Source organism: Centropristis striata, chromosome 5 (genome assembly GCF_030273125.1).
Source record: "Centropristis striata isolate RG_2023a ecotype Rhode Island chromosome 5, C.striata_1.0, whole genome shotgun sequence".
In the NCBI taxonomy this organism is placed as follows: Eukaryota; Metazoa; Chordata; class Actinopteri; order Perciformes; family Serranidae; genus Centropristis; species Centropristis striata.
In genome coordinates, this window is record NC_081521.1 from 21566622 (window position 1) to 21591852 (window position 25231).

The window sequence follows — 25231 nt, forward strand, 5'->3', positions numbered from 1 at the left end:
ACACTAGAACCTGACCAATATTGGCCCATCAATGACTTACCATTATCTATGAATATGCATGTATACGTTTTCTGATTCGGCCCAAAGATTTTTATTTATTTATTTTTTCTCTTTTTTTTGTCTTAAGTTAAATTGTCAGCAATAGACTGAACATACAGCACATTTAAGCTATTTATTTCATTTTTTATTTATTCTTTCATTAAATGGTCATGCATTGACATACTGAGCATATAGCACTTTTAAAAAAATATATTATTTTTATTTATTTTTTAATGGCCATGAAATGACTGATACTGAACATATATCACTTTTGAGCTATTTACTACATTTGTTTTTATTTTTTATGTTATATATTTAAATGGTCATGCATTGACATACTGAGCATACAGCATTCTTTTTAGCAATTTATTATTTATTTTTTAATGGCCATGAAATGACTGATACTGAAGATATAGCACTTTTCAACTATTTTTTAATTTATTCTTTATTTAAATGGTCATTTAAGCTCTTTTATTTTGTATTCATCCTTGCTTTTGTCAGTGTTCATTTATATAATGGGTTAACGATGTAATACATAGGATGTATAATGTATCATAATGTTAAATTAAAAGGTATTTGTTGAAGAAAGCACCTGTTGAGTACCTCTGCATAGTCATATTGCTGCGCAAACCACCAAAGTTCTATTTTCATTCCAGCTGAAAAGTACATCAGCCACCACATCAGTGAACTTTTCCCCTCTTAAAATCTGTATTGGTTTCAAAAATCCAAATCATTTCAGTCGGGCTCTAAAAGTTACTTTGCAATGACTCTAAAGTGGATTTCATGCAATGAAATGGAGCATCATGTTCTGTTTTGTCTCACGCAGGTAATCGTCTGCACCTGGTGATGGAGGACAGCTGCTTTCCATGAAGTGGTTCTTGCTCGGTGATGCTCAGTGAGTGAGTGAGTGAGTGAGTGAAAGAGTGAGCGACTTTATGATATTATGGAGGTTTGTTCCTGTTTGCAGAAGGAGCGAGAGCAGATGACAAAAGAACAGCTCGGCTTGGCTTGGCACCTCACCGTCTCCTACGGTATATTTCCTCCCCTTCGCTCGCCTCCCCTGTCTTTGCTCTCACTTTTCGACAGCCACGCGGCACTGGCGTGATATCCCCGCCTACGCCCGACTAATGAAGACGTTTCTTTGTTGCTAAAAACAATGGCCGTCACGAAGATGACTGTCTTCTTTCCTTCTTCCCTCCCACCTTCTCACCCCCTCCCACCCCCACAGCAGATGGACCGAGGTGAAAGCCAAACCGCGTTCTTTAAGAGCATCTCTCCTTCAGTGCTGTTTCTGTGTGTGTGTGTGTGTGTTTATGTGCTTATGAAATGGCAAAGTTTTCTCCAGAACTGGCACCTTGAAAGCTGCCCACAGCTCTGCAGAAGTACCTTTTTTATTTTCTCTGCTGTTGTTGCATGGAGAGATGGGGGTGAGAGGACATAGTGAAGGACTCAAATGAAACATGGGCTAAGGTGTTACTTGGTGGGACTTGTCTCATTACCTTGCGTGATTTCTTATTTCCAGACAGCACATCATAGAGAAGAGAAAGAAAATAGGGAGGAAGAGAGTTATTAGGGGAAGACTAGTAGGTGTCTGTGCACAGAGAGGCATGCGGAGCTACAGCTAGCAAGTGCAAAACCCCACAAAGCAGACACACAGTCAGTATACAGTAAACTCTCACACAGACACACTGGGAACATCCTTAACAGCCTCACACACAGCAGCAGTGCAGAGTCCTGCATGGGTCGGATTTTCAAGATCTGACCAGTTATTTCCATGACCTGACCTATCAACGTGAGATTCAACATTTGCTGTTTAAATCATTTCTTTACGCAGCAAGTTTAAAGTGATAACCTTAGGCCGCTTCAACAATTTATAACAAAATAAGAGGGAGTTAGGGAGGAATGAGTCCTAAAACTTAGTTTTTTTCAAATGGGCTTTTGATTAGATGCCTGAAATAAGGTCTGACGTTAACAAAAGCTTTTCTCCTTTTATTCTAAGACATAAAATATGTCAGTATATACCCTCATGAATTTTGAAGCTTTAATGTGCCTTCAAAAGGGCAGTAAATGAGACTAAAGAGGTTGTCATGGACATAACCAACTTCATGAGCTTAGTGGTGAAGTCATGGAACCATTGGTGTAGTTCAATAACAGCTTAACAACAGCTTTTTACTTGCCATTGCATTAACCCTAACAAAATAATACAAAATACAAAAATATTATGATATATATTAAGATTTTTTAGCCCACTTACAGCCACTGTATCAATAAAATGCAGTCAAGGTGAAGCGGTCCGTTACATTGAATTATCATTTTGATTGTGATAATCTGATCTGACCCACAAGACCAGAAATGCTTAACACATTAAAACATTAAATTAAATTATTATTATTTTATCTAACCTGTTTTATTTTGTTTGTTTGCTGCTGTTTAACATTATTATTCATGATTGTTTTTTCTTTTAATATAGTTATTTATTTTTATTGTTTTCTTTTTATTTATTTACGTTTGTTTGTTTCGTTAAAAAAATATTTTTTTGTAAACAGTTGCACTGCAGAAATGAAAATGGCAAATAAAAAAAATAAAGTATTAGAATAGTATATATATATAAAAATATAAAATAATTATATATATGTATATATATATATATATATATATATAATTAGCATAATTTTATTCTTAGTTTAATATATTTATTGTGATCACCCGTGATATAACCAATGTGCTTTTTTTTAACCTAGAATCAAACCCAGAATTGAAATTAAGCACAAAAAACACCTGCGAATCGCCCTTTTTTGCGGGTCACCCTGCGAGTATCTGCGGGTACCCGACCCAGTCCAGGACTCTGCTGCAGTGTAGCACAGACAAGTGAGATTAATACAAACACAACACAACATGTGAACCACTTTTTTGCACATTCACCATCACATTATATACCACAACCACATACAACCACAAAAGCTGTGCAAGTGTGAGTTTACACTTAAAGAGAGTGAATACAAATAAGACAGCAAGTCTAAGAAGGCCGTGCATGGAGCAGATGGTGCCATTAAGAAAAGATGAAAAGAAAAAAACTTCATGGATGAGAGACTGTGAGCGGTGCCACTTCACCCAGACTCATTTAAAGACTGAGAGGGGGAAGAAGATTTTCATTTCTTCTATCCGTACCTATGTGCCTTTAAAGGAATGTGCTTCATCACGCTGACAGGCCGAGCTGTCTTTGATATGATGAACACTCCTGGCATGCAATATGTATCCATACATGTGCCTGCGTGTGACCACCTTTGATATGATATTGGCTTCTCTAAGCAAAGAGACTATAACTCCCTCCTAGTTCTTAAAGCAGCAGGAGAGAATTAGCTGAGAGCCACACTAGATGGGGTCTCTGCATTGAGCTCCATAACTAGTCTCAGCTCATCCCTTGCGTCCCCCCTCCCACCCATCTTCGCTTTCCCCTTGCTCTCCTCTTTTTAATAAGATTTTCTGCCTCTGTTGCTGGAGTAAAACACAATTACCATACGGACGATGGGAGGCAGTGGGGGGAAGGACGGAGCAGCGAGCGAGAGAGGAAAAAAGACGGAGGAGAGCGTCTTAGAGGAAGATGATGGAGTTGACAGAGTGCATGTTCATAATCACAAATTACACTGTTTAATATAATTGGATGACTTACAGGCTTATCAAACTATTAGATCGCCTTCATTTGGAAGCATGTACCTGCTTTATTGGTCTAGACGCGGGGCTGAGGAGTTTCATTACGCTCTTCTCGCTGCTGCTACTGTATCTCCTTTATCTGCCTCTATCTCCCCAGACACCAACTCAAAGGCTGAATTTATAAAAATTGACTGTATACCAGCAGTAAAAGCTGCTTTGGCTTTTTGTATGCAACACCAAGTTTTATCTCCAGTGCGTCAGCCAGCTGAAAGGCAGAGAGATGCCTTTTTTTTTAAGAAGTGGAATTACAGGACTTCCAAAATTAAGACAGCTTGTCAAACTGGCCCTCTACATCTGGAGCTCTCCCTCTTACCTTGACGGATGTCGGGGGGGATAGCGGCATATTTTCAGAAAATCAAACGGGCAGAACCGCATGGTGTGAAGCGGTGTGGAAAACCTTAGCAAAGGGGGCAAAGTTTTGCTGATTCATCTGGGCTTGAAGCGGCAAGCTGAACCGCCTCTGAATAAGGGCAGGAAAAAAGGCACACTAAAGCCTGAGGTTGTGGCGATGATATGATAAGAGCACGCAGATGATACAACAAATACAGAATATACACGGTACAAGCAAGGCTAAGCAGAGGCCCCATCGCACCGAGATCACCATTAGCAGGAGGTTGTTAGGTTTCGCTTTCTTACCGGTGCCTCTCCTCGGACCGGGTCCTTTTTGTTCACCATGATCTCTCCTTTGCGGTTGGAGCGCTCCAGATTGATGGTGTTCCACACGTTCAGCTGGATTGGTTCCTTGCTCCTGAATTACACAAACACACACACACACACACACACACACACACACACACACACACACACACACACAGGTGAGTCATCTATAAGAAACATGCATAGGGCTGGGCGATATGGCAAAAAAAAGATCAGAATATATTTTTTCATATCGTTCGATCTCGGTTATTATTATGATTTTTTCTATAGTTTTGATACTGCCAGTTTTCTGACACTATTGAATGCACCATACTTGTGTGTGAATTGCCGTGCTGTGAATGTTAGTTTTCTCTCGATACAGCGGCGGATAGATCATAACCTTTGTTCTTTCCCAACATTCACCTGTACCTCCCTGGTTTATTGCTCCAAGTCATGGCAGACATCTATTTCGCTGCCTTCAGCTCCATGTTTAGCGCCACTTTCTGTCATTCTGTTTCCTTCTCCAGCAACTTACAAACAGTAGTGCAGCAGTAAAAGGGCGACTCTGATTGGCTGTTGTCACACACATTTCTGAAATATTTGATTGAGTGTGATCGACCTGTAATTCATCAGGATCACTAATCGCCATCATATAATTGCACAGGTTTTAGGCACTTCCACATTGGCTTCACTTTTAAGGCCTGGTAGCAAAATTAGACTCTATTTATATACAGTTTATATTTTTAAATCAGTTTCATATTTCTATTATTTATTTTTCTCCTTAGCTGTGTAAGTTAAACCCTCGTAGCCATTTATACTCAATGAAATACTTGGAAATTCCTAATTTCAAGCCGAGAGTGTTATTGGAGGATATTACAAGACTCTATGATTATTATTATATTATTATTATACTGATTGGTTTGATGCCATGGTGTCACTGTCTGTGACATAGCCTGATCTTTGCTGATTGCCTGCTAGAAATCCATGTGGTTCCAGACCTCCCAGAGAGGCACGGGGACCCCATTTTTGATATCTGCTGAAGTTACCAAATATAGTTCTTCGCCTGATAAAGTGTTAAGACTCTTAGAAGATCTAACCTGATGGTAGCGGGTCCCTTCCCCAGGTCGTAGCGGAACTCCAGGATGCCATTATTGAGGGACAGAGAGATGAAGTCTCCTTTTCCGTCCGATTTCTGTCCGTTGTAGAAGATCAAACCGTTGGAGTCATTGGCCATGAGCATCACGGTCATACTGACCTTTTGACTACAGAAACAACACAAGCAGGGGTCAGAGAGTCAGAGATACACTGCTATACACTACTCCACACACATACTACTACATGTACATACCAATGCTGAAACAGATGATGCTTGTTTTCTTGTTTTGGTGCACTGCTACTCTATATGTAAATTAAACAGAGATTCTGTATATTCTACATGCTTGGGCCTGGATAACGTGTTGTTTGTGTGAGCCTCATTGTCATTTCAGTTGAGGCTTAAAGAAGGCAGCTCTGCCTCAGGCACAGAACAAGCTTAGCCTATGAAAAGTACATGATATCCCCGTGTTCACATACAAGTATTCACTGTCCGTTTCATGCACAGAGGTGGGACTTACCGCAGATCATGTCCATAGAGATGGAGCCCCTTCAGCTCCAGGTAAGAGTCTCCGTTGAAAAGCGGCATGTAAGTCCCTCTCCTCTCAGCCACTGGAAAAACAAAGAGACTTTATTCATCCTCAGGTCCCGTTTTTGTTACTAACAGAATTGAAATTCAGGGATAGTCAGTACATCTTTCAGGGACCTGTCAGCATTATGGAAAGAGATGGATTTGTGTTTTCATAGCCGTTGGGATTAAGACTTTCTCTTGACAGAAATTCAAACAAAAAAATTCAAAAACCCTTATGTCAGACTGATTACACAGCCCGCCACAGTATAACAAAGAACCTTTGGAGACATGTAGACTTTAACACCACAGCCGGGACCCATGAAATAATGCAGCCATTGTATTTTGGCAGGCCTTTTTACAAATTCATGTCTTTGCGATGGGTCTACGTCTGGTTGTCCCATTTTTGGCTGTCTGGAGTGATTAGGACAGGCACTGTGCCATCCCTCTAACAAGTGGTTTGACATTAGAAATCACTCAAGTGTCACCCGGGGGTATGTGTTTATGGTGTTGTTTGCAAAAAACTACCATCATTCAGAGAGACATAAACACACACACTGACACACATACCTATGTAGCCGGCAAGAAAGCTTTTATTTGTAATTGGCTGGGATTAGCTGAGTGGAGTCAGTATGGGGAAGGCAGACGGAGATGAGAAAGCTAATTAGCTATTGTGCAGAAGACTGCTAATGATGATGGCACGCACCATGGATGAGTGGGAAAAATAGTCCTGCATACGCAACGAGGACTCACGCACTAAACTGAACTCTATTAGAGAAGGAGCTGCTATAGAGAAGTGTGGTTTTCTCTTCTTCGCCCTGTGTTCCAAATGAAAGAACCGCGATCAATAAGTCACCACAGGTCGAGGCATTGAATGAATTGAGAGACCAGGAAAACCCTCGTGACGTATGGGGAGCAGAGCTTGACGGGCGAGAATAGTTGATCACGGTTATCTTTTGCTAGCAGAGATAAATGCCCGCTAAAGCAACACTGAGGGAGCTGTTACATCGAGCACTGAGGTTGACGGTGAGCTCGGAGGTAATTTTGTTTATATTTGAGTAATGCTCCCTAATTAGTGTTTGCCATAAAACCCATCAAAACAATATAAAACTAGGAAAGGCAATAACAAAGCACATTTTGCCGGTTAAAAAACTTTGCAACTGCAATCTAAAGCTCCTGGACCCGCTGCCAATCAATCCATTGCTTGCAGTGAGAATCAGAGATGCACAACGACCCTCACACACATTAAGTGGTCCCTGGCTTCATGTAGCAAAGGAGCTAAATGTATGAAAAACATTGTTGAATTTAAACACCACCCTGCAGTCAGTTTTTCAAGGGCCGTCTGAGTCCAAGTGATCCTGCTTTCATCACTAAATTGTAATGATTTACACTATCACAGGGTAAAAAGCACCAAGGAAAGTAGGCCATTCAATACTATTGGAACACCCTTGAGAAAAGTCCTTGATAGTGAATATTATAGCAGCGGGTTGCACTGACGAACCCTGGCAGAATTGAAATGGAAACCATAGCTCAACTGAACGTGCGCACACACTGGGTTACACACACTTAATATTACGACTAATTCACCTTCAGGCTTGTGATGAGTGTGCTCTGAGCTACCTGTCTTTTCAACTGTTCTCTGTGCAGCCCTCAGAGGGTGCGTCCGCCTGACTGCCGCCTTATCTGTGAGCTCCTGTCTGGGGCTGACACTCTGGCTGACTGACGCTCCCATTAATCACCGCGGGCAGGGCGGACTGATGCGATTAGTCATCTCATTGATTCCAGTAGAAAAAAAAATAGCCTTTTGGAATAGGAGACGCTCTCGCTCACACAGCATTGATTTTGGTTCACCTCAATTTATTTTAATCACCTGCTAACTGGGACTCGGGGCTTGGAAGGAGGCTATTCCCAACTGTTTTTTTTTAATTCATAGGGGTTCAAGGGTGCTCTTTCGTAAGCAATGTACATAACACATTCCCTTTTATTCACAGTTATAAAAGTCAACTTCTGTACATATTGAGGACAACATCTACAAAGCCAGGGAGGGAAAAAGCATGTTGTAGACTTCAGGATGCGACACCGCCAAAAATGCTAATGATGAACTTCAAAAGCACCCGAACCGTGCTCTGGTCTTTTCCCCAACCGCGGCCTGGTTCTGCCATGTGGAGCTAAGCAGCAACAAACACGTTTGAACACAACACCTGTGGGCGGATAGGCAGGGGGGGAAGAGGAAGAGGAGGAAGACTGCGGCTTCGCTGCCGCTTATCCACTAACAAGCGTAGCCGAGTCGATGCGGTGAACGGCCCGACGGGGCCAATCATCTACCTCAGTTCTGCTACACCACCAACCCTCCCATCCCCTCCCAGCCGGAAGGCTCAAACCTTCTTTCAGCGTTTGATCTCCCTTTTCTATTCAGGTTGGATGAAAATGTCACAGAGCGGAAAGAGAAAGAGAAAAAAAAGGAGGCAAAATTGAGGGGGATGCTGCTCAGCTAACGGCGGACCAAAACACTGATGCTCCTATTATTTAGAATTTTGATTTTTTTTGGGCAACTAGGAAAATGCTTGAAATTTGGGGTATTGCTGAGTAACACCAGTCTTGTTTTTGTTTCAGTGAGTCAGTCGTACATCTTTTCTGGCATTTTATTGCCTTTCAAAAAGAGGTTCCAAAGATGTGCAATGCATTAAAGCTGTTCTTTATACCAGATTTTTCTCTCTGATACTGGGCGATGTTACAGACACAGACAGTTTCATTATTAATCTGATTATTTTGTTAGATAAGATCTATTTTTTAAAGCTTCTGCTGTTGTAACTACGCCATGCACGATTAGGTGTAATTTCCATGATGTAATGTAATAAAAAAATATAATAAAAACATTGGAAAGATGGAAAAAGTTCATTGACGTTGAATGCTGGTAAGAAGATGGCAATTGAATAAAAAGTACATTAAATGTAGAACTTCAAAGGACTTCCTTTTGTCATAAGCTTGAGAGATAGTCAATGTTTTTTCTTCACAAGAATAAAAAGAATATTATATGAAGCCGATTAATTTTGTCTCTTTTCTTCCAATATTTGTTGTTTATTTCGGTTTTTGGGTCTGCTGATGTATGTTGTGCTTGTCTTTGTCAGGATGCATTGCTTTGATTTTATGTTTTGGCATGTTTTGGAGTGTGTTTGGTGTTGTCTTTTGGGTTCATTATCTTCCTTTTGGTAATTCAGAAGAAATCAAATATTCTCTGAGATTATAAAGTCATACATTTGTAAGAGAATAACTCAGAAGTTCTCTGAGATAAAAGTGATACATTCATGAAAAAAAGTCACAAATGTAATAGAAAAAAACTTGAATATTTTCTGAAATTTACAAGAAAAATAAAATCTAAAACATAGATGCTGCTGTTTGCTGTGTATTATGCCTGCAGTGGATAACCTAATTAAATTACAATTGGATTTAGCAATAAGGACACACTGATTTCAGCCGTGGTGGTGCACTGGTGCTCCTAGATAAGCAGTGGGACAGTTTAGTCTGATTACCTTTCTCACAGTGTCTCCCTTCTCGTCCCATGGGACACTCGCATTTGTAGCCTCCCTCGGGCTGCGCCTGGCACTGGGACGATGCGTGGCACCTGTTGGGCTCGCATGGGTCATGGACATCAGCACAAGTTGGACCTAAACACACACAGACACACACACAAATCCTCCATGAGAAAACCACCAACATGTTCCAACCATTTTCTCTTTTATTCCATTTGAGAGGAGGGGGAGACAAAAAGTGGGGTTTGAGGATTTCCTCTGTAATAGAGGTCATTTTCTAATAGGATTTGGAAATATTACACGTCCAGATTAAACAGTGGAGAGCCTCCCCGCCATGCGGCCATGTTTCCGGGCCAACACTGACTGTGGGAAAGGCTCAGGAGCGTCTGGTGGATGATGGTTTTGCCCTCTGCCACAGCCCGTCTGAATTCACCCGTCATTACTTTAGCAGTCAGAGCCTGTGGTGAGGAGAGCGCTTTAATGAACCCCATCCCCGCTGAGCTCACAGGGCTCCCCCGTTTTCCCTCACTCACTCTTTTGGAAGCTAGCTTTTATCCTCCACTCTCACTTCCCTACCACAGTTCTTTTTTCATCTCTCTTCCTTCTCCACCATCGTTTTACTTTAATACTCTCTCACCTCCCTCAGTCATTCCACTGTCCTGACATGTCCTCCCTCTAACTACAACCCCTCTCCACCCATTTATTCTCTCTTCTGGCTTTCTCTGATCCGTCCCTCCCTTTGAGATCTGCAGTCTTGTCCTCCTTCTAAAAGTGACATGATGACAAAATGAACTTGAGTCTACAGGCACTGGTCCAATTCTCATTATCACCATTCATATTACACCATGTTGCCAAAACATCTTTGATCACAGTAATGCTTCTTCAGAGTGGAGGGTTATCTTTACTTCTACTCAGGCGTCTCAATAAAACCAAAACATAAAAGCACCTCTTATATGAAAGGCAATAATAATGTAATGTGATACTTTATTGATCCACATTTTAAATTCAAGGAAAATGGCTCTTGGCTGAGAGGTTGTTTCCCTAATCCCAAAGCTGCCCCCATGTGAGTTTAAAATACTTTACTATTCAGGCATAAAAGTTAACTCTGACAATTATTTTGGTTCTGGTGTGAAACTTTCTGCAGTAGGCTGCCGTACAACCAGCAAGGGGCACGCTTGGCTAGGCCCTGATGGTGTCTGCTCTTAGCTATATCTCTCTGAGTTGCTTGTTAGTTGGCATCTGCTGGAGGGATTAAAAAAAAAGGAGGAGGAAGGGATGTGGAAGCAAAGATAGGCCAAAGGCCAATCACTGAGCATTTGGTGGAAGTTTTCATGTTTTCTGTACTGTGTCAATGTTTAATCTCTCATTTCTGTGTCGGACACACAGATTTGATGGGGTTGGTGTTTACAAAATGACTTCCAGCGCTCCTGCTGGGGGCACGAGTTACACTGTCAAATTAGGCTGTCAAGCTTACTTAGGATTTGTGAGTAAGTCATGACCACAGTGAATCCCAAGAAGAGAAGGCAAAGCAGAGATATAAACATAATTTCAACAAAGTGTTAGACATTTCACATATGAATTGACATATTTTCTACTTATTTCCCTGCACTTTTCCTTGAATAAACCTCTGAGAGTTTTCGTAACCGTCCAGAAATCCCAGTATGACCATTACAAACACTGCTGGAACACTGAAGCTTCCTTTTCTTGGCATCTTACCCCAGAATCCTTTGCTGCACTTGCAATGGAACATCTCTGCCTCCTTGACCTGGCACGCGGCGCCGTTCTTGCAGGGATTTGGCTGGCACGGGTTGTTGCCACATTCGCCCACGCCGCTGCCGTACAGACTGTCACCGCCGTTCTCCTGCAGGTTGAGCACCCGGTTGTTGACATCCAGCAGGCGGATGCAGCCCACCAGACCTGTGGCCACCCCGGTCCTTTCTCTCACACTGAAGAACGAAAGGAGAAAGGGATAGAATTGAATGCATTTTAATGGCTTTGTATTTGTACTTATTTCACTACCAAACCTCACTTAATACCAATGAGCTTAGGTAGAAAGAAGATGCTGCTACAAGACTCTCAAGTACAGTCCTGTAAGACCAATGGATGACCCAAACTTCATCCCAGGGGCATATTTTTTGTATCAATTATTGCACTTCAAAGACAATAAACCAGGGTTCATTAAGGGTCTACATATTTTTATACTGGCCTTGGAAATAAGACATACCTTAGATAAGGGTGGACAAAGTAGTTTAAAGTACTAGACTCAAAAATAAAAGCTGTGTACTAAAAGGTTTAATCTAAGAGAGGCCACAGTTAATGGATTTTCCGTCTGGTTTTCTTCCTGCCCTGAATCTTATCACAACAATGTGTAACTGCAGAAAGAAGGTCTTACTCCTGCTTCATGTCTTCAAGCACTCCTCCAATGAACAGGTTGGTGTCGAGGTTGAGGCCGTCTGTGCCGCGTGGACTCTCGCCCTCGATGTGCGGCTCGTTGTCCACGCTGAGCATGGCGTTACGCCGGTTGCGAGTCACCACCAACTGATGCCAGCGGCCCTGATTGACTTGTACTTTGCTGACTACTGTGCCAGTGCCTGAACCTGTGTTGAACCTGAGAAGAGGAGATACAAAGTTCATTCAGTCAAAGTTATTCATCAATCACATCATACCTCCATCGCACTTCACGTCAGTTTACAGCACTCGGGGAGGTTATTTTCCACACAATATGTTTGTTCTTTACAGCGCAGTGCCTAATGACTAGAAGAAAGCTAGTCAACAAGACAGAGAGTGATGAAAGAGAGAGAAGGTACAGGACTTCCCATTTGGGATTCCAAACTATGTGACTGGAATGAGGCAGTTACTCACTTAAAAAATATCTTCACGCCCTCTTTTTAATTAAACCTTTTATCTAATGAGGTTTTGTTGAGAAAAAGGCCATATCGTCACAAAAAAAGCTGTCGTGTATGTGCACCCACACATATGGTAGTATTAGCACAACCTGAGAGCAATTATCTGCCACAAATAATTAGTTCTTCTCCCCACGTCTTGGATTTGCAGAGCTGTGGGTGGTAATCTCACAGCTGTATTTCTGGATTTGAGGCAGAGCTCCATTTGAAAGTAGAAGTGACTAATGATCTCCTTTAGTTTGCTATTGATTTCGCTCTGAATAGAGAAATCTAACCTGGCCAGGTTGGTAGGAACTGAAAGGGCTTTGAGAGGTCAGGGTGAAACACAAGACCCAAAAGATAAAGTAAGCGGATTGTGTGTGAAATAATAGGTCCAGAACAGACGCGGTGCAGAATCTCTAATTAGTCCATTCAAGTCTCTTCTAAAGATGCTGCCTTCCTCGGATGATTTTTTATGCATACAATTCCACTGTGGGGAAGAGATGAATACTCAGTGTTTCTGCAGGTTTCTGGCAGGAAAATGGTCCAATTTAAACAGACTAGATGAGACTTTTGGTTAGTGTCAGCCTTCTCCCAGGCTTAACAAACACATATTGTTTCAAATCCTGTTATATTTAGATCCATAAGGGGCATTACACCGATTTCACATGTCACAGTTAATTTACCATTCACAAGGAGTGATACTCAGCCTGGCTTTGAGCCTACAAATCCTAAACTCAGGGCATGGAGACTGAGTGATGTGGGTGTTTACCAGGCAGGCATGGTGTAACAACATACACTATAGAGGTATGTTGTTATGTAATTTGGGAGGCATGCCAGCTAATGTTTTTTGTGCTGGATCTATACAACCTAAAGAATTCCTCACAGAAAATCTCAGTTGATAAATATCTCTTACAGGGTATATCGTTGTGTCTCTCCACCAACCATAGCCTGAATTCAGGTTCAAATCTGTATTTTTTTTTTTAGCAAACATGAGATTCTTAAAAGTCCAGACTTGCACAGTGTTACTATTTTTCTCTGTACTATATGTCACTGATTTCCAACCATGGGTACTTGTCGGTACTTGTACACAAGGGGGTTCTTCTGTAGTTGCCAATGGGTACATGAGCAATTTTGGGAGAATCTCAACTGATTTGAAAATGTACTGTATACAAATACAAAGCAGACAAAGAAGAGTGTGTGAAGACTTTAAGCAAGTGAGCAGAGAAATTGAAACACCTAAAAGTATTGACTTAATGGTTGACATAGTAAGAAGCAATTAATAAATGGTGTAAATGGCTAAAAGTATTTGACAAATGGTTTAATCATAGCTTAATGGCTGTAATTAGTGCAATGCCAACATGTATGAGCTAAAAGTAATAGCTAAATGTCTGAAATGACTAAAAGTAAAGGCTAAATATTTGAAATAGCTAAAAGCAATCGTGAAAATGTCCAAACTAGCCAAAAGTAACCTAAATGTCCAAACTAGCTTAAAGTAATGGCTACCGGTAAGTGTCAGAAAACAACAAAAAGTAAAGGGTAAATGTCTGAAATTACTAAAAGTAATGGATACATGTTTGAAATAGCTTTTAGCAATAGCTAAATGACCAAACTAGCTAAAATTAGAGGCTAAATGTTAAATGTGAGTTAATGTGAGTAAAAAGTAATGTCTAAATGTCCAAACTAGCTAAAAGTAATGGCTAAATGTCCAAACTAGCTAAAATTAAAGGCTAAATGTTAAATGTGAGTTAAAAGTAAAGGCTAAATGTTTGAAATAACTTAAAGTTATGGCTAAATATAGGAAACAACAAACAGTAAAGGCTAAATGTCCAAAATGACAAGAAGTAATGGCGAAATGTTTGAAATAGCTAACAGTGTGAAATAGCTTAAAGTAATGGCTAAATGTCTGAAATAACTTTAAATTATGGCTAAATATCAGAGATAGCATTGCAATAATATTCACTTCCATATTATTTATTGTAAATATCCAGTTCAAATTCAAATGACCACGTTTGAAACGGGTAGACGGGGTAGTGAGTTCATCTGAAAGGGTTGTAGGGAAACGTTGGGAACCTGCTCATATGTTACTTCTATCCTGATGTACAGCATGTTCAGTCTGATGCATCTACAAGCTATTTCTGGTCGCATTTCTATCAGTAATTGCATCCATCTGTAAATAAACTCTGTAGATATATGTGAATAAAAAGGACATTCGGAGCTCCTGCACATAGCCCACATATGTTCCCACCATCTGTAAATGTGATCATGCGTACAGTCTATTTGCAAGTTTGAACACATTTCTGAAAGCATGCCTTCATAGCCTTAGCCTACAAATCTGTCAAGAAGCTTCTGTGTCTTTTATTTATTTTTAACATTTCCTGGCGGTGGTGTTTTCAAACATGTTTACTTGCTGTAATTATTTGCCTCATTATCTTCAGCACTCTCTATTTGCTTTATTCTTATCTACATCCTCTCTCAGCTGCCTCTGCAATGACCCTATTTCCCCACGGGGATCATTTAAGTTTAATCAAATCTAATCGAGCAAAAGCTAGCAGAAATAACAGCTGACAAGGGTTGCCGCCCCTTTTAACTCCCACAACGCTCACCTGAGCTCCACCTTGCCGTTAACCAGAGCCAGGGAGATGAAGTCCTTCTTGCCCTCCTGGCCGTTGTAGAGCAGGAGGCCGGTCATCTCGGACGCTCTGAACTCCATAGCGATGCGGACCGTGTGGTAGGCACTCATGGTTTGGAACGCCAGGTACGATTGGCCTCCGAATGACGGGATGAAGTACCTGATTACTGTAAAGGAATGCAGACAACAAACCAATCCTGTCATTATTACATGATTTGCTTTATGGTGGCGTAATAGGCGTTTAATATGCATAATTAAGTGTGAGCGGAGGTGGTGTGTCACTGGCTCTTGATGACAGAAAAAATAAGCCGTTCTGTCAGTTTATTTTAGGAGTGATGTTTTTTCCGAAATGCTTGACGAGTTTATCAAAAGGATAAGGTCGAGAAAGAGGAGGAGCTGAGTTTTTCACGCACCCTCAAGTCACACAGCACTCATGCACACACACACGCACAGGAATCCTTTGTTTTTCTGCCACTCGACAATTATGATTATTATCATCCATTTTCTCCCCCGGGCTCCTTTTCTCTACGTCCATCTGTCTTTCTGTCCGTCTCTCTGAGGAGAATGGCAGCTGATGAGCTCCCTCTTTTCTAATGACTTGATTGATCTGGGGGAGGCTGGCGAGCAGTATATGTGTATGTGTGTGTGTTTGTGTGTGTGTGTGTGTGTGTGACTTCATTTAGCCACTCTAACTCAAAGACACACACTGATTCTCACCAGCTAATCCCCATCAAAGCAATTACTGTCAATTATCTTAAGATGCAGCTGCGTGAGGTTGCTTCTCATCCCCAAAAATCCCAAAGTAGGGTAAGAGGGAAGAAACAAAAGAGTTGTGCTTCTCAAGAAGTTCTCCTTGATTTATGATTTTCTCTGCGGCGCTGATTGGATTCTGTGTTGCCTTTGGTGAACGGCTCAGCGGTTGTACACTTCTGAGGTGTGGAACCTGTCTGAATCACTTGAGATGAGTTTGAAGCGCAGCCAGCGAGGAGAGATGCATCGTCTGACTCAATCATACCTAAACTCTTGTTCGGAGTTTTAAAAAAATCAAATATAAAACTGACACTCCTGTCCAAAGCTCTGATTGCTGTTGTCTTGTTGAGCATGATATGACCCAATCAATCCACATCTGTGACCATATAACAGTGCATTTACATACTCAAGCACTAAATGAAAATCATTACTCACACTGCTACTTAAAGTGTCACTTTGCAGCCACTTTGTGAAGCTACAATTAGACAAAACTACTGCTTAGCGGAAGCAATATGCCTTTTTTCCTTTACAATAAAAGTGTCATTAACTAAAACATTCCTTTAATATTCTATTTTTTTTATCGTAATGGTGTGTTTCTGCTACTTTATAAATATATTAAAGCACTTCAGGATGTGGTTCGCTGTGATTATGAAACAGCTAAAAGGCATGATTGGCACAATGGGAAGTGAAGTGTTTAAAAACCCTCTTATTGCTGCAAAATCACGGTAAACGTCAGCCTTTAGTGGTTTCTTTGTAATTGCTAATTGCAATAGTACAAAATTATAAGGACAGTGTGTTCCTCAGCTCATTTTCTTAGAGGAGTTTGAAATAAGCTCAGACTTTGAAACTTTTGAAACTTATAACAAATACGACGGCATTAAGAACTAGAATTACCATGTCACAGTTACAGTTTCTCTCCATGTCTCTCCAGACTCGTATGCAGCCATTCTAAAACATGGATGCTTCACACATATTGTTAACCCTGCAGCACTTAAGATCTATACCATCCCCACAGTTTCAAGGTGGGTTCCCAAGATTATGTCACCAATTCAGTATCTGACCAAATGGGAAATATGGTCACAATATCCCCTTCGATTTCTGAGTTATGGCCAGAAAAATGTTTTTGCAGAACATTATGATATCACGGTAAAGATTACCTTTAACTTTTTGGATATAAAACATTATCAACATATCATTTTATCCTATCCTAGACATTTGTGTGATTTTTTTTAATGATAAGTGTATGAATTCTTGGGTCAAAAATATTTTGTGAGCTCACAGTGACCTTTGACCACTACTCAGTTCATCCTTGAGTCCAGGTGGAAGTTTTTGCCAAACTTAAAGAATTTCCCTCTATCCATTCCTAAAGATACCATGAATATGAGAATGGGACAGACTCTGATCTTGCACACCTGAATCTTATAAATTCATCCTTGAGTCCAAAAGGATGCTTGGATGCAAAATTTAAGTCATTCCTGAAATATTGTGTTCACGAGAACGGGGCATACCGATCAGTGGTGGAAGAAGCATTCAGATCTCTTACTTAGACCACACTGTGAAATTAGTCCTCTACAAGTAAAAGTCCTGCATTTAAAACTAACTTAAGTAAAAGTACAAAAGTATCAGCATCAAAATGTACTTAAAGTATCAAAAGTAGCAAAACTCATACTCAGAATGGACCCATTCAGATTATTCTATATATTCCAAATGTATTATTAGTGATGTTTTTACATTTATATAAGCTGTGTGTGAATTTTCTCAAGGTAGGGCTCATTTAAACTACTTAATATACTGTTATGAGATTTAATACAAAATTATTACATATTTTTTGATGTTACAACTCGACCTGAAAAGTAACTAAAGCTGTCAGCTAAATGTAGTGGAGAACAAAGTACAATATTTGCCTCAGAATGTAGTGGAGTAGAAGTATAAAATTACTTAAAGTACTTGAGTAAATGTACTTAGTTACTTTCCACCACCGATACCGATAGACAGACAGCCCAAAGCATAAAGAGAAAAACAGCTCACCCTTCTCACATACGGAGCCTCCTCGGCCGGCGGGACACTTGCAGCTGAAGTCATTTCCATCGTCCTCGCAGGTGCCCCCGTGCAGGCAGGGGTGAGAGCTGCAAGGCTTCTGGGCCTTGTGGTGCGGCTTGCCTCTAACATGGGCTACAGTGGTGGACGGAGGCAGTGTGGTGGTGGTGACAGCTGCCGTGGTGGTGGTAGTGGGTAGCGGTGTGGTTACCGGCATTGAGGTGGTGGTGGTACGTCTGCCGTTGTAAGGCCTGCGAGTAGTGCCTGGCGGGCGGCGTGTGAAGTACGGGGAGGTTGATGTGGTTGAAGGCGGGAGCCTGGTGGTGGTGGGAGCTGCTGTGGTGGGAGCTGCTGTGGTGACTGACGTAGTGGTGGTGGTCGTGGTGGTGAAGATGGGGGTGAATGAGGTGGAGAGGCCTGTCAACAGAGCCGGGGAGAACAATGGAAATGAGACAAAGAAAAAGAGACGTTAAAGTATGTTGAGCCTGCGGTCCTGAGGTTTCCTGTTCAAGACCCGTAAAACCTTTGATAAATCACCTCATGAATAACTTAAAACCCCTTTCATTTTATTAATCCCCACACACTCCTGTTAAGTCCATACTGTATTACCATAATTGGTGAAGCGAATATTCTCTTCCTCTGGCTTCTTCACAGCGATGCTCGTGTCTTTAGAGGCCTTCAGCTGTTTCAGCAACGCTCCTTCGATGTCCGTCACCGTGAATCTTGTATCTACAATAAACAAGAGGTACAACCACTCAGGACAAGGCCTCTGAGGAGCACTCCAGAGCAAATACAGGACTCTGGCTTCCTTAGCGGAACAATGGATATATCAGAAAGCCCTGAGTATGACAGGAGGAGGATCTCCAGGGACCACTTGTCCTCCAACCGCCGCTTGTCCGGCTTTTTTTCCAGATGAATCGCTCTCATAACGTTCGCTGCAGATGTTTGCTTTACAGGCCATGGAGGAGCGCCGCTAAATGTTGCCCCGTATGAAGGGTGTGAAGGACACTAAACCAGACTCGTAAAAAAATATGGAAAGATGGGGGGAGGGTGGGGCTTTGTATGGGATAAAAGTAGCTTAAAAGCCCAGCTGTGGTGTCAACCATATAATTTTGAACTGAATTCACATTTTAGATAGATTTACGAGTTTGCCTTCAAAAGAAAAATCAGCACTTTGTAAGTACAGAAATTTGTTCTATGATTATAGGATAAGTTATATTAACAAACCAGTAACAGATAAAAAAAAAATACTAACAGTTGTTGTAGTAATTGTTGTTGCTGCATAAAGAGATTCAGAGAATTTTTCAAGTAAGAGCAGGTTCCATGTGAACTTTATTGGTACTCTATACACAGAATATCACAAATGCTACCGTTAACAGACGACGCAAAGAGAAACAAAGCACAAGCCAATGATCTCACTTGCGAGGCCATTAAAGGAACTTTTCCCAGCTGTGATGAGCAACAAATACCAATGTGAACATTGAGGTAAAAACCTTATGATATTGTGCTCTTTTTCCAGTGCTGGGGCAAATTGTTGCAAGCAAGAGATTAAGTTGGCATTGAAAAGAAAATTAAAAAAAGATATAAATGAGGAAAAACAGTCTGTGCCTCACAATGTAATGAGCCAAATAAAAAATAAGTAGAAAGCACTCAAAGAGTGCATATCCCTGCCAAGGATGCACAATCCTCTAAATTTGTTATTTTAATAATAGAGAAGTTTTTAACCTGCATCTGGATCAGCACCAGAATGCACATGAATAGAAAATCATAATGACTTTTTGAAAAACACTTAAATCGAGGCCATGCTTTGTATTAGGACGAATTGGGTAAAACCTGCATGAGAAATATGAATGAATCATGGCTATTTCAACGGGCTGTGTTGCTGTGGTGCCACCTACTGTAGAGGTAAAAGTCATTTCAGCGTGCAGGGTCACTCACAGTGGTGTAGGTGCAATGTGGTCGCTATTGCACAACTACTTTCAAGAAAAAGTGTGTCAAATAGGCAAGGGTGTCACTCTGTGCTCAACAGTGGTGGGGACATAAGGGTTTAGATCAGGGGTGTCAAACTGATCCATGAAGGGGCCGCTGTGGCTGCAGCAACTGAGCAGGAACAAGCCTGACTCACCTCATTTAATCAGATCAACCTCCTTCACTCGGCTGATTGGTTGTATTAGGTTTGTTCTTGTTATGATGGAACAAAAACCTGCAGCCACATGGCTTTTTCATGGGTCAGTTTGACATGAAGCACATCAGGAAAACAGATGCAATGATGGCATGAACATCTTTGGGTAATGTTAGAATACAGGCTTGTGTACAGGCTAGGTTTCTCAGAAAAAAATCAAATTTGTAAGTTTTTTGGTGCTGTTTTTCAGGACATTTTTAAATGAATTATGCTTTAAAAATATGATTTGGTACAAAAACCAGCCATCTCAAAAAAGTGGTCATGTCCTCAGTGTGAAAAATTATACCTACTGAAGAATTTAAAGTTTTAGGAGAAGTGTATGGAATATTCAGAATGGTAACCAAAGACGTTATGCACTAAATTTAGTGTGCACTGAAGGAAATGTGTAGGAGGAGTAATGTGAAATTAGAGTGCTGGACAAAGGGATCCAGGAGAGAACACATTTTGCCTCTCCGCCTTACAGTCCAGTAGTTATGATTGAAAATGTAAAGTGCTTTAAAAATGGTGATATGGTGGCTTATTCTGCGTAAAGAAAATAATTAGGTCTTTCTTGGCCAGTGGCCTAACTTTTATCCCAATTTTATTGACATCAAGTAAGTACTTTTTGAGATATCTTTCTTGCTGAAAGACAAAAGGGAAAAACCATAACCGATTTTAACCGCATATACCATCTCTAGTGGCAACTGTATTTAATGATTTTTTTATTTTTTATTTTTCCGCTCTCCTCAGAGATCTCTCACCTGGTTTGAAGTGGGCCTCCACAAAGGCCAGGATAGATTTGCTGGGCGCCAGGTTCCGGACACGAACACTCAAAAAGTCTCTGCGCACATCTGACTTCCTGAACAACTCATTGAACTGCGGAAGAAAGAGAGAAAGAGAGAGAGAGAAGAGATGATAAATGAGACTGGTAATGAGCTCCACGCTATCATAGCAGCGAGTCCAATCCCAGAAGACTGTACTCTATCTCTAAGGAAGAAAGACTGCCTCTCAAACTAGGGTGCAGAGAAGAAACCTATCGGTGTGGGTGCACAAATTGACATTTAGCTGCAGCCGTGGCATTAATTATAGAGACAAGTTTTCGGGAGGAGCTAAGATAAATGTCATGCAAACCCTGACATGTGCTCCTGATTGGTTTGGCTGACGACCCCCCCCCCCCCCCCCCCCCCCCCCTACCGATCGCCGGCTAACATTAGCACGATATGATTGTTATAACGTTATAACGTGAAATTATCATGATCTTGAAATAATAATAATGTCACAAGCGTATCTAGACGTCTCCGTCACTTTTAAGTGTCCTCTGGAAACACATATTGTGTTGTGGTCTATTTGCAGCGCTTTTTCTTATTGTGTTGTGTTGAGGTCTTTGCAGCTCGTTTTCTAAATGCTGCACTTATGTTTTCTCTATTTGCTTGTGTTTTGTGTATTTGCATGTGTTCTCTTAAGTTGCAGTGCTGTGAGCTCTCAGGGCCATCGTACAACGGTGACTTTACACCATGAGACTGAAGATGTCTTTTGCCCAAAAATCCATCTTGAAACTGGAGCATTTTAATGCTGCAAAAGTTACACATACAGTCAGTGCTGCAACATTTTTCTGTTCTTGTCAGCATGCTGGTGGATTAATCACAATCACACACTCCAAAGCAACAAGAAACAAGAGAGGAAAATCCTTGTCCTCAATTTCAGCTGCTGGTTAAAATCATAGCAGCCACCCGGCCTGCTAACCCACTTTACTGGAGCATCCTGTGAGTGGCTCCTTCCATTGTTTCCACTGAGCGCTCCTCCACACACCCCATCTGCATGTCACCCATTTTAATAGAAGCCAATCATTGTCCACAAAATTACGTTTTTAAACAAGATTGCCCCATTGTGTGACATTTCTATGACTGAAACATATTTGGCCAGAACTCTCCCGGTGAATTGTGGTGGAATTTATTAATAATTTTCCTCATTCTAATCATTTTCTACAGTTTCAGTCATACTGACTCATATGCAACTAGGTTCATCCTGAAGATTCAGATTATTTTCTAAATGTACTGGACAACTCCAATTTGTGAGCTGAGGTGTGATGGCAAAGTAGACAGAAAAATAAGATCCTCTATGATTAAAATGCAAAGAGCTTGCCCATCATTTCCATCCCAGCTTTAGATTCCTTTTTTCAGCATAATTATCAGCATATATACGTTACCAGTCAAAAGTTTGGACACAACTTCTCATTCAATGGTTTTTATTTATTTTTTTAAATCATATTTTCTACAATGTAGATTAATATTTAAAAAATCTGAACTATGATGGAGCACATGAATTATATCCAAAACAAACCAGAATATGTTTTATATTTTAGAGTCACAGTAGCCTTTAACCTTTTGGTTTGATGGTCCCTAGCACTTTAAGAAAGCAAGATATTACACAATTAACTCTTGACAAGGTGCCCCTGTTAACTGAAAACCATCCAGGTGAGCAGCTCATGAATCTAACTGACAGAATAACAGAAGTGTGCAAAGCTGTCATCAAAACAAAAGGTGGTTACTTCGAAATAATCTAAAATATAAAACATATTCTGTTTTCTGTAACACTTTTTTAACTACATAATTTTAATTTTACATAATTAGACCCTTGATTTCCTCAATTTCTTGTTCATTTTAATGCCTGGTACAACTAAGCAACATGGATTTCTTGATAAAAACCAAAATCATTATCAAGAAAACCCATGGAAAATGGCTAGATATCAGCTCTTAAATTTTGTTGTCATCATGATATTTGTCCAAACAAATGTACCTTAAGTTGTACCAGGCATTAAAAAGAACAAGAAATTTAAGAAAACAAGGGTGATCTAATCATTTTTAATTATTATTATAAAAATAATTTTATCTTCCATATGTATTAATATTCCATTTTCAGTAGTCTTAAAATGCAGATATTTTTAAACACTTATTTAAAATGTTCTCATAATTTACATATATATATATATATATATATATATATATATATACACCTTATATTTTAATTCTAAAATACCAGCAACTAAAATGCCCCCAGGGGATGAATACTGTATTTCTCATTCTCATTTTCTCACATACATTAATTAATTCACTAATTGTAACAGGTTTCTAAGGAAATGTGTTGGTTCTGTGTGTGTTGGTTCTGTGTGTGTATGTGCTGCGTATCTGTGTGCCTGCTCTCAGTGTGTCTGCCCCGGTGTGTATGTATGTCCTCAGTGTGAGTGTTGGAAGATGAAGAGGGGGTGGTTGCTATCAAGTGGCACACCAGGCATCAGAGACACGCGGGCCTTGAGTGTAACGAGTGCACACACTCACAAATCGCTGTGAGGTAGTAGATTAGGTCCCAGTGGGGGCCAGTGACACCGATTCAACAGCTGGTAGATGTGTACTGTGTATACAGGAACACACACACACACACACACACACACACATCCCCATTTCATCAGAGGAGCGAGGCCCTGGCTTGACAACACAGACATTTGTTCAAAGGTCTAAGCTCAACAGAGAAAACGGTCAGTGGAGAAATTCGAACGGGGTAAAGCGCCCGGGCCAAACTGTGATTACTGCCTGCCTCGGCCTTGGCTGGCTCACAGCGACTGGCATCTTGGCCGTCCAAACTTAGGAGACTCCTATCCAAGAGAGGGACTGATTTTTCATATTATCTGCAAAAATCTTAATTAATCTCACATGAGATGCTGCTTTCTGGTGCTCCGAACTGTTTGGCAGGCAATTGACAAATTAGTCTTTGCACAAGTCTGCAGAGAGCTGTTTAGATTTCTCTTTTTAAACTTGAAGTCTGATGTTGTGTCTGTGCTAACTCAGCCCTAAAGCTGTTGTGCTTAACATTAAAAGCAAAAATGCTGTGAGAGATCCTAATTAGTCAGCAGTATATGTAAGAAAATGTGTGTTTTGATGTTAATGTTCTCCTCTTCTCTTCTCAGTCTTCTGTTCGACCTACCTCGGTCGAAAAACAGTATTCAATCACAATATTCCTTCTAAGGGTCACCTAACAATTTTCCAATATTCCCCTTTTATTAAAAATCAAATATCAGCCAGGCTATGTTGTCTCCCTCTGATATGATGTATGCTTCTCACTGACCGCAGCAGCCAGTGAATATGTTTTTTATCATTGTTATTTTTCTATCAGATCACTGACCAGAGAAATCACTCCAGGCCCGCTGTGGTAAAATATTACTCAGCAGCTTCAGAGCTGTCAAGTCTGTAAAAGGTGCAATGAAACCTACCTGAAGGAGCTCAAGGAATTTGATTAGTCTCACTCTAGGTGAAGAGTTTTAGTATCTCACCATGCTTTGAATGTTGTTTCAGAGGCTTGACACTAGGGTCCTCGGGAAAATGCAAGATTAAAGCTAGACTATTTACTATTTACTGTGTGTGTATCATCACCATATAACCTCTATCAACAGATATCAGCATATGGCTGCAGAATCAGAATGTTCTGGTTTCTGTTTTTAGTAGTCCAAGTAGTATCATGTTTGAGCAGGCTTTGGTTGCATGCAGGTAAACAATAGGGAGCAAAAGAGGCAGAATGATAGGGCTGGGGATTGGTATTTGACACCTTCAGGGCATTGACCAAAATAACCCAGTACCGCGTCATATCGAAACTTCTCCAGTCAAACGATACCTGCATTTGCTCCCTGTTTGAACCCAGATCTAATAAAAGGACTATATGCATGGTTTTGCTTGAGGCCAATCACCACAAGCATTCTTCAGTTTAATGTAAAATCAATCTCAAGAAAACCATGGAAAATGTCTAGATATCAGCTTTTGAGCTACTTTTGTTGTTATCATTATATTTGTCCAAACAAATGTACCTTTAGTTGTACCAGGCATTAAAATGAACAAGAAATTGAAGAAAATATATTATACTATATACCATATAATATTATACTTATATTCTTTTTTCCATGACTGTATAAAAGAAATAGTTAAAAATTTTGTTTCTCCATGAATTAATATAATTTCTACTTCAACTTTATTCCCAACTGTGCTCCCACAGCACTTACAGCGCTCTCGATGCTGCGGGCCGTCTCTCCAAACAGCTCCGACTTGGGGTCCTCCATCTCGGGGGTGTAGAAGATCTCCTGGCCCTCCACCTGCTGCAAGTTCAGGTAACCGTTGAACCTCATGGTGGCTGGAAGGAGAGGAAGCGAGG

The 25231-nt window shown here is 40.6% G+C and overlaps 1 protein-coding gene across 7 annotated transcripts in view; it reads right to left on the reverse strand.

Moving 5' to 3' along the window:
* agrn (agrin) overlaps positions 1 to 25231 on the reverse strand; it is a 300695-nt gene that overhangs the window by 20473 nt on the left and 254991 nt on the right. For all 7 annotated transcript variants that reach the window (XM_059333522.1, XM_059333518.1, XM_059333519.1 and 4 more), the window contains 11 exons: positions 25083 to 25210; positions 20800 to 20914; positions 18487 to 18606; positions 17869 to 18294; positions 15065 to 15257; positions 11969 to 12184; positions 11293 to 11522; positions 9577 to 9711; positions 6000 to 6090; positions 5484 to 5648; positions 4387 to 4498 (listed from right to left, as the gene is read on the reverse strand). In XM_059333522.1, the coding sequence (XP_059189505.1) occupies positions 4387 to 4498; positions 5484 to 5648; positions 6000 to 6090; positions 9577 to 9711; positions 11293 to 11522; positions 11969 to 12184; positions 15065 to 15257; positions 17869 to 18294; positions 18487 to 18606; positions 20800 to 20914; positions 25083 to 25210 (1931 nt within the window). The remainder of the gene's footprint in view (positions 1 to 4386; positions 4499 to 5483; positions 5649 to 5999; positions 6091 to 9576; positions 9712 to 11292; positions 11523 to 11968; positions 12185 to 15064; positions 15258 to 17868; positions 18295 to 18486; positions 18607 to 20799; positions 20915 to 25082; positions 25211 to 25231) is intronic.